Genomic DNA, 14758 nt, shown 5'->3' with positions numbered 1-14758 from the left:
GGTTCGAGATTAACAAAAAATTAAAACCGACTTCCAGGGTAAAAACAATAAAAATTTATAATGAACAAAAAAGTGTTAAATAATTCTTACTCTTTAATGTGCCTTATGCATAACTCTCCTCAACCTCAACTATTTCTATGTACACAATCTTTATTATTTTGAAAATGGACCAGCTAAGAATGCTGAGTTCTATGACAAAATATTTTTAATATTTAAGACTGGTACCGACTTCAAAATAATGAAGATTGTGTACATAGAAATAGTTGAGGTTTAGGAGAGTTATGCATAAGGCACATTAAAGTGTAAGAATTATTTAACACTTTTTTGTTCATTATAAATTATTATTGTTTTTACCCTGGAAGTTGGTTTTAATTTTTTGTTAAAAATAATAATTTCACTCTTTTTAGTCATATTTAATAAGCTGGCTTTTTGTGCAGACTAATGTGTTATGTTTAGTGACTGGATCCGACAGCTCGCTCTTAATCAAGCAATGATAAAATTAATGTTCATACGCCTGTCTTAAAGGCTCTAAAGTACTGTTCAGTGAATTTATTTCTATCATTACACTCATGGAAACCCATCAGCTCAACATAATATAATATTATGCTCAAATATAACTATAATCGTCCTTATAAATTTTAAGGAGAATAACAAACCTATTAAGTAGATCTTATGATCAAATTGCTAACTTGGTAACCTAAATACCAAGATCGAATCATTTACATTGATATAACATTATAATTTTGTAAATCGTTCGACAAATTCGGGTTTCGTTCTTAAAGACGGATTAAAAGTACCAATAATAAGGGTTATTATAATTAGATAATTCATGGTGTGGTGACTGGTGGTAGTGATAATGATGATGATGAATATAACTTGCGTAGTAGCATATGCATTCAGTTCTTAAACCAACTCCGAAACCCCCAAACTTGTATTTATAAGGAAACCGGAGTTCTCTTAGCACCTTCGGAACCATGGTATATCTTATTGCAAAATCTTGCTTTTTGGTAGCATATGCTTAGGATACTTCTTAAAAAATTGAAATCACTATATGTTTCCATATACATTTTGAGGAGTTCCCTCGATTACTCATGGATGTATGGTGGAATGGTGGTGATGATGATGATGATTAATGAAATTTGCATAGTAGTATATGCTTTCAGTTCTTAAGACAATGCCGAAACCCCTAAACATGTATCTATAAGGAGTAAGGAGTTCTGTTCACCACCTTCGAACCATGGTATATCCTGGTGTTTCCATCATATTACTCATGGATCCCATCATCAGGTCACAACTTTTCTGAACATGGTACCAAATTGAAGTAATACCCGATACAACAAAACAAAAATTTTGAAAATCGGTTCACAAAGGGCGGAATAATCGTTGAACATACATAAAAAAAAAAAAACATATCCACAGCCGAACGTATAACCTCCTAGTTTTTGGAAGTCGGTTAAAAATTATAATTTTTTTATTCTTTATAAACACCTAGCTTATAAAAAAAAAATAATCTGATTTGCCCCCCCCGGCCCAGAATCTGGGTAATTTGCCCAAGAACCTGGGTATTTTAACCTTAATTAAGTTTCGTAAGATATTTGGGATTTTCGGACGCCAGGTGTAAAATCAACCAGAAAAGTTACTTATTTTGCGTACGCTGCCGAAACTATAAAAGATAGAACCATAAATGTTCTAAGTAATTGTAGATCTTATAAATATTTACAAAAAAGTCCGCGACACACTATACTTACTTATCTATGTCGAGTGAGGCACAATAACAATTTTTTTATTTTAAAATCTTGAATTTTTTTGGACTACATATTTTAAACGCGTTTATTTTACTTATGCTATTAATCCTTATGGAAATAAATTATTTCATCACTAAGTACAGTTTATGTAGAAAACGTTTGGTCTTTGAATGATTAAAATTGGACGTTTAGTTTTGAAATTATGGCGAAATTAAAATATAACGATAGTGGGCGTCACCAAGAGGGGCGCACCCCCGCGGAAGACAATCTGTGCAGTGTGCACTATATGCATCCCTTCGGATAATGACTGCGTCCGCGTCGTCGATGTCAGTGTTGGAGTCTGTGAATTGACCTGGGAATCATTTTGCTGACCGAGTCTTTCTGGGTAGGCTTTTTGCAGCCGTAACCGACATCCACGCGGGCGGAGCCGCGGGCGACCGCTAGTAATCATATGTACAACTCTAAGACAACAAGCTATAAGTAATATAGCCTTATGGTCTCATAGGTAACTAAAAAGGGTAAAATTATTATTTTTTAACAAAAAATTAAAACCGACTTCCAAGGTAAAAACAAGAGTAATATTCTTAAACATAATCTAAAAAGAATCAAATAATTCTTATCCCTTATTATAATGCCGTCTTCAGACTTCGAATAAACCTCAAGTATTTCTGTACTCAATCTTCATGCTTTTGAAGTCGGTACCAGCTTACCTTAGCATAAGTTCTATGTCAAGGATCTCAGAACTTTTCCGGACTGGTAGCGACTTCAAAAGTACGAGTACCCCAATTGTGAAAATCCGTTTAGCGGTTCTGGAGATACAAGGTAATAAAGAATATTACAAACATACAAGATACGCGCCAAACACATAACCCTCCTGGCAGTCGGGTAAAAAGAGATGACACTACGATGTTGCCACTTTTTAATTTCTTCACTTTCTTGACGCACTATAACGTCACGTCTCGTGACGTCACGTAAAGTCACGACACGACACGTAACGTCACGTCGAGACACGACATGACACGCACGACACGACACGACTTGAATATTATTTATCAATTTACTCTCAATAAGCCCTTTTATTTGATACCCATATTGCAGAAGTGCTTTAAAATAACTATTCCCCTATCTCGGCTAAGCTGCCATATTGGATATACAATGCAATTACATTCGTTTCCGAGTTACTCTCAGTAAGTCCTTTCATTTAATACTTATATTGCAGAAGTGCATTAAAAATAACTATTCCCCTATCTTGGATGAGCCACCATGTTGGATGTAGAATGAAATTACATTCGTTTTCGAGTTACTCTCAAAAAGCCCTTTCATTTAATATCCATATTGTAGGACTGCATAGAAAATAATTATTTAGCCATCATGGATTTAGAGTGATGTCACATACCATATCGTGCATGGTCATCCAAACTAAATGCGTATGCAAAGTTTCAACTCAATCGGTTAAATATATCTACCTTAAAATTGAGTTCCAAAATTCCACCGTAACATACATACTTACATACATACAGAGCAAGTAATTAAAGCTCTTAATAAAAAATAATATTTTAGATATTATGCAATCTCAAATATTCCAAAAAGTATATCATTTACGACATTTTGTCAAAGAGTATTTGTTGTTTGTAATTAATTTATCTGTCGATTGATATATTTTTCATAGGTGTAGGTACACGACAGTACACGAAAATAACTTTAGGTATGCCACGCTCCATACAAAAAGGATCGAACTCTTTTTGAAATTTAATTCAGTATTATAATACTGACCAGTAGAATCGATCATCATCAAACCAAGCTCAAGAGTCAAGACTCAAGTGCAACATATTCTAATAAAATCCGAACAAAATCATAATCACTGGCGTATATTTCGAAACAAATCAATAGTATGGCGACCGGCGACGTCGTTTCTAGCTGTCCGGTCCGTCTAACGGCCGTTCCCAATATTTGATCTATCTCTGGTTTTGCCCTACTAGAGATAGGAATAGCTCACAATTGACATAAAATATATGTCTCTAATGTCTAATGTGAGCTATTCTTATCTCTATTAGGGCAAAACCAGAGATAGATCAAATATTGGGAACGGCCGTTAGACGTCGAGTCTCAATTACTGACTGACTAGTATAGTTATATTTCTGAACACATCCATATTTTTTCATTGCCATTGATGACATTATTTTGCGCGATTGTGTCTTTCTCCACATCCTTTATTCCCGCCAATTTCATAGCTGTAGAATATTTTAAGCTGTTCCTATCTTTTCTTATTAGTCGGCCAGTTTCTATTGTCTTCGGATTTCTTCTTTGATCTTTGGCTGGCTGCTCATGTCTTTTCAGGTGGTCTTCTAATCTGGCCTAGAAAAAGAAAGCAAAATTGATTATAATCATACAACTGGGAAGTTATGAAACTTATAACGGACTGGTGGAAACAATTGCTTCGTCCACCATGCAAACTCAAAACCCACTTCCACATATTGAATGTTGCACCCACACCAAATCAAAAATGAAATGATGAAACTGTACTTAGTTAATGGAATCAGGCGTTACTTTGCGGAAATCCATAGTTTAAATTTAGTTTGTTATTATTTTTAGCAATATTCCGCGAAAACCACTTCCACCTTTAAGTAAATGAGTGAGTGTACGCATAGGCATGCGTACAGCACCTCCCTCCTCCCACACTGCCTATGCGTACACTCGCATGCAAGAACTTGCAAACACCACCACCACACAAGCAATAATGTTGGCAAATCCGTGCAAGGCCCCTCACCACCATGCAGGTTGAAACTGTACTTTACAAAAACGAAATTTAAACAGAATAATAGACAAGTACAAATTGAGTCGTGCAGTTTTTGGTCAATATTCACTCGTGAATCGTGATTTATATGTTCTGATACTTGTGAGTTGTGACTTGTGACTCGTGCGTGACTAGTCGCGAGTTGTGACTTGTGAGTCATGAGTCGTTACTTCACTACGTTAAGACAAACATAATTAAACAAAAAATGTACCTTAGAAGCCAATCTCATTGGGCACAGAGGACAGTCAAATCTTTGGTCCTTATGTTTTATTAGGATGTGTTGTTTTAGATTACTGTTCCTGGTGTAGTACCTGTAAAAGAATAATTACTTTCGGTCAGCACAAGATTGGGTAAAATGCTGGGTAAAACTATTGCAACTTACGGTCAATACATAATGCTACCAATAGAATAGAGATCTAGTCTCGTCGGAATTAAGATGGCACCAGCGGTCACTGACCTTTCTAGTCTAGGAGCTATGTGAAAATGCTTGCGCTTTTAATCAGTTAACTTAAGATTTTTTAGACTCTTATAAAGACACAGGCTGTTATAGATTCATCGGAAATCCTCTTGGTATCTCTTAGAATGATAATATCAAACTTTTTATGAGTTCAAAGTGGTATACTCAAAAAGATGACAGATTTTTGAGTGACAAACCTATGCATACGAATTATTCTCTTTTATTTATGGTTGAAGTCTGTTGACAAGAACTAAGAAGTTGACAAATTGAAAGTTAAAATTAGCCTTAACTATAACCATAATTTTAACCACGCTTCTGGTGCAACCTAACCTTAATATTTAAAATGTCACTTGGGAGACAGCTGTTGGTACAAGTTGGAACCGAGCGACACGCGACAACTGCAGGCGACGTGTTGTCGCGACACTACTAGTTTGAAGTTTCTATATATTTCTATGAATAATAAGTGTCGTAAGTTTAGTGTCGTTAGCTGCGGAGTGTATTTCATAGAAATACATAGAAACCAGTAGTGTCGCGACGACACGTCGTCTGCACTCTGCAGTTGTCGCGTATCGCTTGGTTCCAACTCAAAAATCAAAAATCAAATCAAAAATCAAAATTGTTTTATTTCTGAATAAATTTAAAATAAATGTTTTCAGAAAGTCCTACATGATGCCTACCACCGGTTCGGGAACTAACCCGGCGAGAAGAACCGGCGTAAGAAACTCGCACGGGGCCCACTTTTTTACCAAAAAAAGTGAGAAAAAAATTAATCTTTTAAAATAAAGTTTACAATTTTGTAACTAAATATTATATACAATATCCACATACATAATTGTAAGTCCTATAATAATGAAGAAGTAGCCTTGCAAGAAGCCATCCTACTCCCAAGGTGTGCCATCGTTTATGAAATCATTGACCTTATAATAGGCTTTGGCACACAAACGTTCTTTAACTACTTTTTTAAATTTATTAATGGAAAGACTTGTACCTTAACCATAAAGCTAATATAGAGAAAGGAGGTGTCGTAATCGAATTTCCTTAAGAAACGACGCTTGACAATTTGCGGGGTGAGGGGGTGTCAAGCTCCGCCCCACTTTTCAATATTTCATCTATCGGCTAAAAGCAAAACTACTAGCTTAGGTCGATGTTAATGTTACTACGTAGTTCAGCTATCTAGCACTAGATGTCAAAATTCTTGAATATTCTTGAATATTATGGGACGTACTCAGAACTTTAAAAAATGTTTATTATTAATTACTAATTACTTCAATTAATAAAAAAAGGGTTAGTATTTTGCCGATTTTTTAATGTAAAATAAGGGGACAAATGAGTAAACGAGCCTATGATTCATTTCTTTGATGGTAAGAATGAATGGTAATGGTAAGATCAGAATGGGATCGCAATGATAGTTTTATTTGCTAAAAAAGTAGCGTTAGCAAAATTTTCTGATAGCATTAATTTATAGGTAAGTAATCGACCAATTCTGTACATTAAGGCTGAGTTGCACCAACTAACTTTAACTACAATGCAAAATGTCAATCTTTGGTTAAAGTTAAAAATTGACGCCATCAAGACGCCATATTTAACCATAACCATAGAGCTCGACAAGGTTTTAAATGCGCGTGGCGAAAAAAGGAACTAACACTGTCATCATACAAAAAACGCCATTTTTGACAGTTCTCCTTTACCAGCAGCGCCCCCGCCCACGTTCATTTATAACCTTGTTGGACCAGCTGTCATCTGTCAATTTCTCCGGTCAAAATTAAAGTTAAATTTACCTTAACTATAACCATAACTTTAACTTTAACCACGCCTCTGGTGCAACCCATTACCCAACCTTGAGGTATTACCTTGTTTTTGGTCAACCCCGTGGCAGCTTCAACTCCTTCAGTTAAGTACTTTATTTTTTTATTTTTGAGCGAATCCAAAATTTTCATGAAAAGATTTGTGGTAATATTTTATCAATGAATGTGATTCAGCTATTATTTTATTAATCAATTACTATAATAGTATCACATATTACCTATTATTATCACAAAAAAATTAAAACAAAAACTTAAAAGAAATGTCCGCAAATAAAAACGTTTTTGTTTGTCGACCCTACGGCTGGCCAAATATCAGCCGCGCGCGTCAACAATCAACATTAGCAAACAAACTATCATTGCGATACTTAATTAAAATACAACCTCCTCGTTTTTTGGAAGTCGGTTAATAATTTAATTCTAAATACGGCCCTGGATATTTGTTACGTTATCCGAGATGACGACAGATGGCGCTTTGTAAGTAATATGATAATAAAAGCTATATAAGTACAGTTTTAGCTATCAAATGTGTTTAAGACAAAGTGTATCACGGTTTTAAGTATTCAAGTATGATTATTGCAATAAATTTATGCAAAATTATAAGCATTTACGTCTGTATTATCTTTCAAAGGTCTGGCCATCTAGTGTCAAGTAGTATAATTAACGCTGAAAGCTAAAATGTTCTAGAAGTTTTATATTTAAATTACATTTAAAATTATTTCCAAATTAAATGTGATGGTATTTATATTATCAGAACGTCTGTCTGAGTGTTTTCGACATTGTAAAACACAATACTCCATCCTTTAACACCAATTTATTGGGAGTCTCGTTACGTGTGCACCTGACAAACGCTGAAAGTGTACTGACTTAAGCCCCACCCACAATGATGACTTCAGTATCTAGTTGAAAATCACAGTGCACAGTTGCTTAGGCCATCTCCTCTCTATAATAGCTTTATGACCTTAACCCACTCAAAGTGTAAGTAATTTTGTTTGATGATGAGCTTCAAAACTATTAGACTAAAGTTAATAAAAGGCGTAAAAAAAGACAAAGAATATAGACTGCTTTTATGGCTTTTTCTTCTTTTTTTCTGTTTTTGTCTTCTTCCAGTTATTAATATATTCTAAAATCTAAAATATTAAAATTTTACACTTACTTCTTGCAGTTACTGTAATGACAGAAAAACAAAGTAAATACTGGTGAGACCACATGCACTTTCACATGGCGGATAATACCAGACCTATTCTTGAATTTCTTCCCGCAGTCATTACATATGTATTCTGAAAAATATAATGATTGTCATGATTTATTTTGGTATTAATATTATTAATTAATAAAATATTTTAAATTGTCAAGAATCAATGAGACATGATAATTGTGTTTAATTCTTTTATAACATTTATAGAGTAACACTACGAATAATAAAAACTAAGGAATCGTAACTCCCATACTATTACCGTTTTAAATTTGGTTCCTTTTGATCTGTCATGTAACGTCAGCCTAGTACCGCTCAAGGTCACCTAAATATTGCAAATATATTGAAATGTATACCTAAGGTACACTTTTTTGACAAGATGTATTGTGGAGCATGTTTTTTGACGGAGTTACTTTTCCTTAGTTTTTATTATTCGTAGAAGTAACATTTTTGTCTACCACTTAGAAGTATGCTGTTTGAAGTTAAAATGAAAATTATACCTGACCATAAATGATGGCTTCTCTGATGTGATAGTAGATGACTCAATTTATAAAACTTGCTATCACATTCTTGGCATGGATATTCTTTATGTTTCTTCATGTGTTGATTTTTATGAGAGTTCTTTATAAATTCTTTGTGACAAACTGTACATCTAAAATACATTTTATATCGTTAATACTAATAATTAAATGATTTTATTATTATTGATTGATCAAAAATTTACTTACGCCCAGTTTCTGAGTTTTTTAACCTGAGTTTATATATATTTACTATTGCTTTTTATTTGATAGCGTCAAAAAATTTACCAATCAACAACACTAGTGAAAAGATAAACTTCTGTCAAAAAAACCCCCAGAAACTGGGCATTAGTTTAGGGTTCCGTACCCAAAGGGTAAAAACGGGACCCTTACTAAGACTTCGTTGTCTGTCTGTCTGTCTGTCTCAAGAACTGCTATAGCTAGACTTCTGAAATTTTCACAGATTGTGTATATCTATTGCTGCTATAACAACAAATGCAAAAAACAAAATAATATTAATATATAAGAAAAACAATTTCTGGCCTATTTATGTGCTAGTCCAACTCGCACTTGGCCAATTATGTAGTGGTGCAAGATGTAAAATAAGAAAGGGCATATTATAAGATGACAAATAATACATATTAGAAGAAAATATAAGGTACTATTAAAAATGTAGAAAACAAACCTGAATGCTTTAACTCCTGTATGTTTATACATGTGTATACTGATATCTGTTTTATTCCTAAATAACTTTGAACAATAATCACACTGATAAGATTTTCTATCATCTTTATGACTTTTTTCTATGTGCCTTTTTAAGTTTTGTCGGTTTGAATACTTTTTCATGCAATACGGGCAGCTAAAATAAAAAATATTTGTTTATTTGACTATAGTCTATAACACATAAAGTTATTAATTTAATATAACTAAAATTATAAAGTTTGTATAAGAAATTAATAAATCATGTTGTTTTTCCATTCAAAACTCTAATAAGTATCTGAATGCAGAATATTGAATTGGTCGAATCACTGGAAGTTACTTACAACCTTTCATCAAGTATATAGCAAATATTCTCTAGCACTGAGAGTGCTGATGATGATTAACTATAGTTTGAACACTCTTGATCATGTCAACTTTCAAACAAACAAACTAGATCATAATGGTCTATCCATATGCAATAATGCCACACACACACAACAGAGACAAACTCACCCTTCTTTTTTGGTGGGGGCTTAAAAAAGTATGTACTTATATTATGTAGTATTAAATACTGTAAATATTAGCTGCAAGTGGGTAAAACTGTATACACTATATTACACATACCAGAATAGAATGTTAAGTTCAGTCTTTTTGTGGACACTGTTGATGTGTCTATCTAAATGACTCTTATTTGTATATTCTTTTGTACAATTCTCCTCTGGGCAAGAAAATGGTTTCTGAAATGAATCAAGGTTAACAAATTAAGTAACACTATGGTCCGAGATTACAATAAATTAACTAGTGATTCATCTACCTAACCTGCCAAATTAAAAATTGAAAATTTACCTAGCTCTTTATCTATACTATAATATTAAAAAGCTGAAGAGTTTGTTTGTTTGAACGCGCTAATCTCAGGAGCTACTGGACCGATTTGAAAAATTCTTTCTGTGTTAGCTCAATTTATCGAGGAAGACTATATTATGTATAGGCTATATTTTGTCACGCTAAGACTATTAGGGCCGAAGAAACAGAGGAAATGTGGAAAAACAGGAAAAATATTTGAATTGCTTATCTCACGAATTACTGGAGCAAATTTTATGTTATTTGGTGCAGATAATTATATAAAGTACCATGTGAAGGAACATAGACAATTTTTTTGTAAAAAAATTTCAGTTACCATGATATTATCCATATTTAAGCGGGATAAGCCACGCGGAACGTCTAGTGTGTATGCATTAGACTTTACTTACTATGTTTAAGTGAACCAATCGATGCTGATCTAATCTATAAGGTCTGTTAAAAGCTGAATTGCAGCCCTCATAGGGACAAACATATTTTTTTACCGTAGACTGCATTTTCATTGCTCTATTTTAGTAACTACTACAGTTATTGAATCTAAAAATAATATACTTAAAACATTATATAATATTAATACAGAGCTTCATAAATCATAGGTAAACTACTCTAGTCTGGTTTTTGAACACAGAATATTTTTGAAAGTGAAGAGTTTTGACAGTGTTGCAGAAATGACATTTATGAAATCGGTGTTGCTACCAACTAAAAATCGTGAGAAATAGGGAGATTGCTACGAACTAAAATCGGGAGAAATAGGGAGATTACTGCCTAAATAAATAAAATTAAAACACGTGTTAAAGTTATTAATCATTAGCCTCCTTGCAGCTTAGACAAGAGGCGTAGTTTGCATCTTTAATATTACTGCTTGCCTGTTACCACCCAGCAAACTCCGGGCGTGTTTCCCACTCTTTTTTATATTTTTGTAGTACGTATATCTTTTTTTTGTTTCGAACGTACCACTACTAGTGGTTGGAAAATCACTGTCTGGGTCTGAACTAGACATTTGATTTACGTTAATACAATATGGGAAGTTGCGTATCGGACGAATGATTAGAAAATGAAAAATTGAAAAATGAAAATTGAAAATTTGAAACCTGTCGCATTCATATCGACGTATTTAAAAATATATATTCCTCTACAATAATATTCAACTTTAGTGAGTATGAATTACAGCCTAAATTTGCTTGTTTATTGAAAGGCCAATCTAATGCCTTGCCCCTTGGGGAATAACCCTAACTTGGGGAATAAAATAATAATAATAAAAATGTTAAATTTGGTGTTACAAACTACAAAATTAATATAAATTAAGTTTAATGTTCTAAGATTGAGTAAATCGGGAGATTATACCCTAAAATCGTTTTATCGGTATTGCCAAAATCGGGAGATCTACCGATAAATCGGTAACTTTTACAACACTGAGTTTTGAAAACAAGTAACAAGACCAAAAATTCTTGATTTTTTGAAAATGTGCATGGTAGCCAGTGTTGCCAGATGGTCTCGGCGACTTCCCCCTGAACTTATTTGATTTCCCCCCAGAAATACCCTATTTTGGCCCTATCTTGGTCGAAAACCCCCTAAATCTAGCTAAATCTAGGGGGAAATCCCATAGATAAAGTATTACACTATAGATGTAGTCTTAGCCCGTCATCGCGTGGCCATTTTGTGCTTATTTTCATACAAGTAGTGTGAGTTTCTTTTCTTGAATATTTCTATTTGTCGATTATTTCGAAGCACAGATACAGGAAAGAAAGTCAAGCGTCAAGAATGTCTAGGAGGCGAAACTTTTTTTTTTAAGCAATAGCAACACTCTTTTGACATTTGTCCTTTTGTTGTATCAATACTCTATGACATAAAATTTACAAAACAAAGATTTTCAATTTGTTTAAATTTAGTTTTACAATGTGAAAACTACATGTTACTGTGATTAATATTAATAATTAAAGTGACAGACGTGTCATAGTGCTGAAAATTTGAAGATTTTCATTGAAGAAAAATAGTAATACGCGAAAATATCACTGAAATTCTCGCGTCCACATTTCCGATTCTGATCGCACAATCCCCATAGTAGCAGGTAATTAAGCGTTTGTTTTATCAATTTTATTTGTTTATTTTATTATATAGTGTAATTCTAAGTAGCCTGAGTAAGTATTATGTGGTATAATAAAACAACAATTTTACTTAAACCTTAAGTTTACGTAAACAATGAACTGTCAAAGAAATCTATCATAAAACGCGCCTAACAATGATTGATACTTTGACTTAGGTGCTTTGCGTTTTTATACGTAGGTATATAAAATTCTCGTGTCACAGTGTATGTGCTTAACTCCTTTAACAGTTTGATGCAGCGTAATATAATATTATAATTATTACGTTTTATGTTTACAGGTAGCAGAAAAAGCGTTTAACGAAATAACCGAAATGACTGGGAGAATTTATGCTATCATTTTGAAAAACTGAAAATAAATACAAGGAGTGGGAATTAACCCTTAATTAGGATATCCTAAATTCGATATTGAAGAGCTGATTATTATTGAAGATGAAAGTGCCTCTTCACTGTGATGCCGCTGCTGTAACTACATGGACCTAGAAAGTGGCGATGATTCTGTTTCCGGCTGCATTGTAGAATATTATTTGGATGATCATATTTTATTAAAATAACAAAACCCTGTTTTTCACTTATTTATTTTTTGTATTTTCTTAAATAAGTATTTCCATAATAAAAAAGGAGTGAGCTTCTCTCAGCTCTCACTGGTAATCAAAGTTGAACGTGGGAGATCCATGCTTCGGCACGAATGGGCCGGCTCGACCGGAAAAATACCACGTATTGTAATAGCTAGAGAGTTGAAATTTTCAAAGACTATGTATTTCTGTTGCCGCTATAACAACAAATACTAAAAACAAAATAAATTGAATATTTAAGGAGGGCTCCGATACAACAAACATAATTTTTCAAACATTTTTTGCTCGGTAACAATGATGACAACAAGTAGGCACTTGAAATTTTCACAAAGGCCATAATTATAATATGTGTTATTTAATAATTATTAATAATATTTAAATAAAATAAAAATTTAAGGGGGGCTCCCATACAAAAACACAATTTTGGCTGATTTTTGCTCTAAAACGGTACGGAACCCTTCGTGCGCAAGTCCGACTCGCACTTGACCGATTATTTCGATTGATTTGAAAGGGATGACACTACGATGTTGCCACTTTTTAATTTCTTTACTTTCTTGACAGAGACAGACTATGACATATACAAAGATTATAATAGGTAGGTACTTTACATAGATTAGATTGTTTCTTGTAATGTCGTAAATTAAGCACAAAATATAACTACATCATAATTATTTCAACTTTTCTTAACTATATAATATATATATATATATATATATATATATATATATATATATATATATATATATATATATATATATATATATATATATATATATATATATATATATATATATATTTCCACCCCGGAGTTGATATTGCGTCCTACATGGCGGTTTTTGCCGATGATATTGCGTCCGACTGACTTGTTGCATCCTGTATACGGACGCAAGATTGACCATCTCTCAAATTCAGCCAGAAGTAGTGTTAAGGTTAGTACAATGGCTGGGTGAAATATTGGCATGGACGTTGTTTTGTCACCGGAGTGCTTTTCGGCGTATTTCTTAGTTCCGTCATTTGGCGCGCGAATTTTGGAGGTCGCTACTGTGCGCCGTATATCGGTGGCGTATATTCGATACTTTGTTTACGTATAACACGCCGATAATGTGGATTCCTGTATATAATAAAGTTTTTATCAATTCTAATGTGTGATTTAATTACGTCCCACAAAACGACATCGTCCCAGAGGAGACGCGGGGGTGACAGAGGCGAGGGGGCGGAGTTCGCACGCGACATGCAAGGGCATGTTTTTGTTTATATTTTTTGCCGGCCAGCGCGGACGTAATGACGCTTGTGGTATAAATATTGTGTAGTGGGGCGAATATTTGAGAGAGACTAAATTCATGTCTTCAAAGTTGGGTTCACAACGCCTTCGTAAATTTGATGTAACATTACACATTTCAATGTCTAATTAACTTACAAAAATGCTGCTAAAACTATTTGAAAGTAGAGTTAATATTTCAAAAGTTATTATAAAAAAAAGTACCAAATTATGAAATTTTTGCGTGTCGTTTCGATACTGCCGCTTACAATTTATTATTTATAAAAAAAAATGAGCTAGAAAGGATTAAAAATTTAATGTTAATTTGAAGATAAAGAAGAGAAGAATCCGATACCAACAAATAACACATCAACTTACATTAAATAACTAAAAATTATATTTTTAAAATGTTCATAAAATTCGCGTCATTGTCCTGCGCATTCTTTGTTTTGAATGCCTTGCCGATATACACAACGTGACGGGTTGAAACCTATTTTGCGATAAAATCTGCTGGCTCACTTTATTTGATCGCAGTGCTTTGGTGTGGATAGAGGTCTTCGTTTTATGCTCTCTCTCTCTCTTTGAAATACGTTCTACAAAAATTTCCAAATAAGACGTCATTTACATTTCTCGACTGTGCCAACATTTGTCTGTTTTTCACTACTTTTTTTATACCAAGTTATAAAGGCCCGCAACATTTCTAAGTTCTTAATAATTTTCTTTATATCAATACTTAATTATAAACGAATTTAGTGA

At 33.4% G+C, this 14758-nt stretch overlaps 1 protein-coding gene across 2 annotated transcripts; it reads right to left on the bottom strand.

Moving 5' to 3' along the window:
- Positions 1-3594: 3594 nt before the first annotated feature.
- On the bottom strand, positions 3595-10694 carry LOC121728699 (gastrula zinc finger protein XlCGF8.2DB-like). 2 transcript variants are annotated; one of them, XM_042116933.1, is made up of 8 exons: positions 10461-10694; positions 9835-9947; positions 9197-9370; positions 8494-8645; positions 7955-8078; positions 4751-4850; positions 3839-4100; positions 3595-3677 (listed from the first exon to the last, which is right to left on the bottom strand). In XM_042116933.1, exons 1-7 carry the CDS (start codon positions 10569-10571, stop codon positions 3876-3878), a joined length of 999 nt encoding a protein of 332 aa, XP_041972867.1. In that variant the 5' UTR covers positions 10572-10694; the 3' UTR covers positions 3595-3677; positions 3839-3875. The 2 variants fall into 2 exon arrangements, with proteins under 2 accessions (XP_041972867.1, XP_041972868.1); XM_042116934.1 differs by lacking the exon at positions 10461-10694 and adding an exon at positions 10388-10436.
- Positions 10695-14758: the final 4064 nt, after the last annotated feature.

The sequence above is a fragment of the Aricia agestis genome, chromosome 7 (genome assembly GCF_905147365.1).
Source record: "Aricia agestis chromosome 7, ilAriAges1.1, whole genome shotgun sequence".
Taxonomy (NCBI): Eukaryota; Metazoa; Arthropoda; class Insecta; order Lepidoptera; family Lycaenidae; genus Aricia; species Aricia agestis.
The sequence above is the reverse complement of the archived record's forward strand: the minus strand, read 5'-3'. Positions and strand labels throughout refer to the sequence as shown.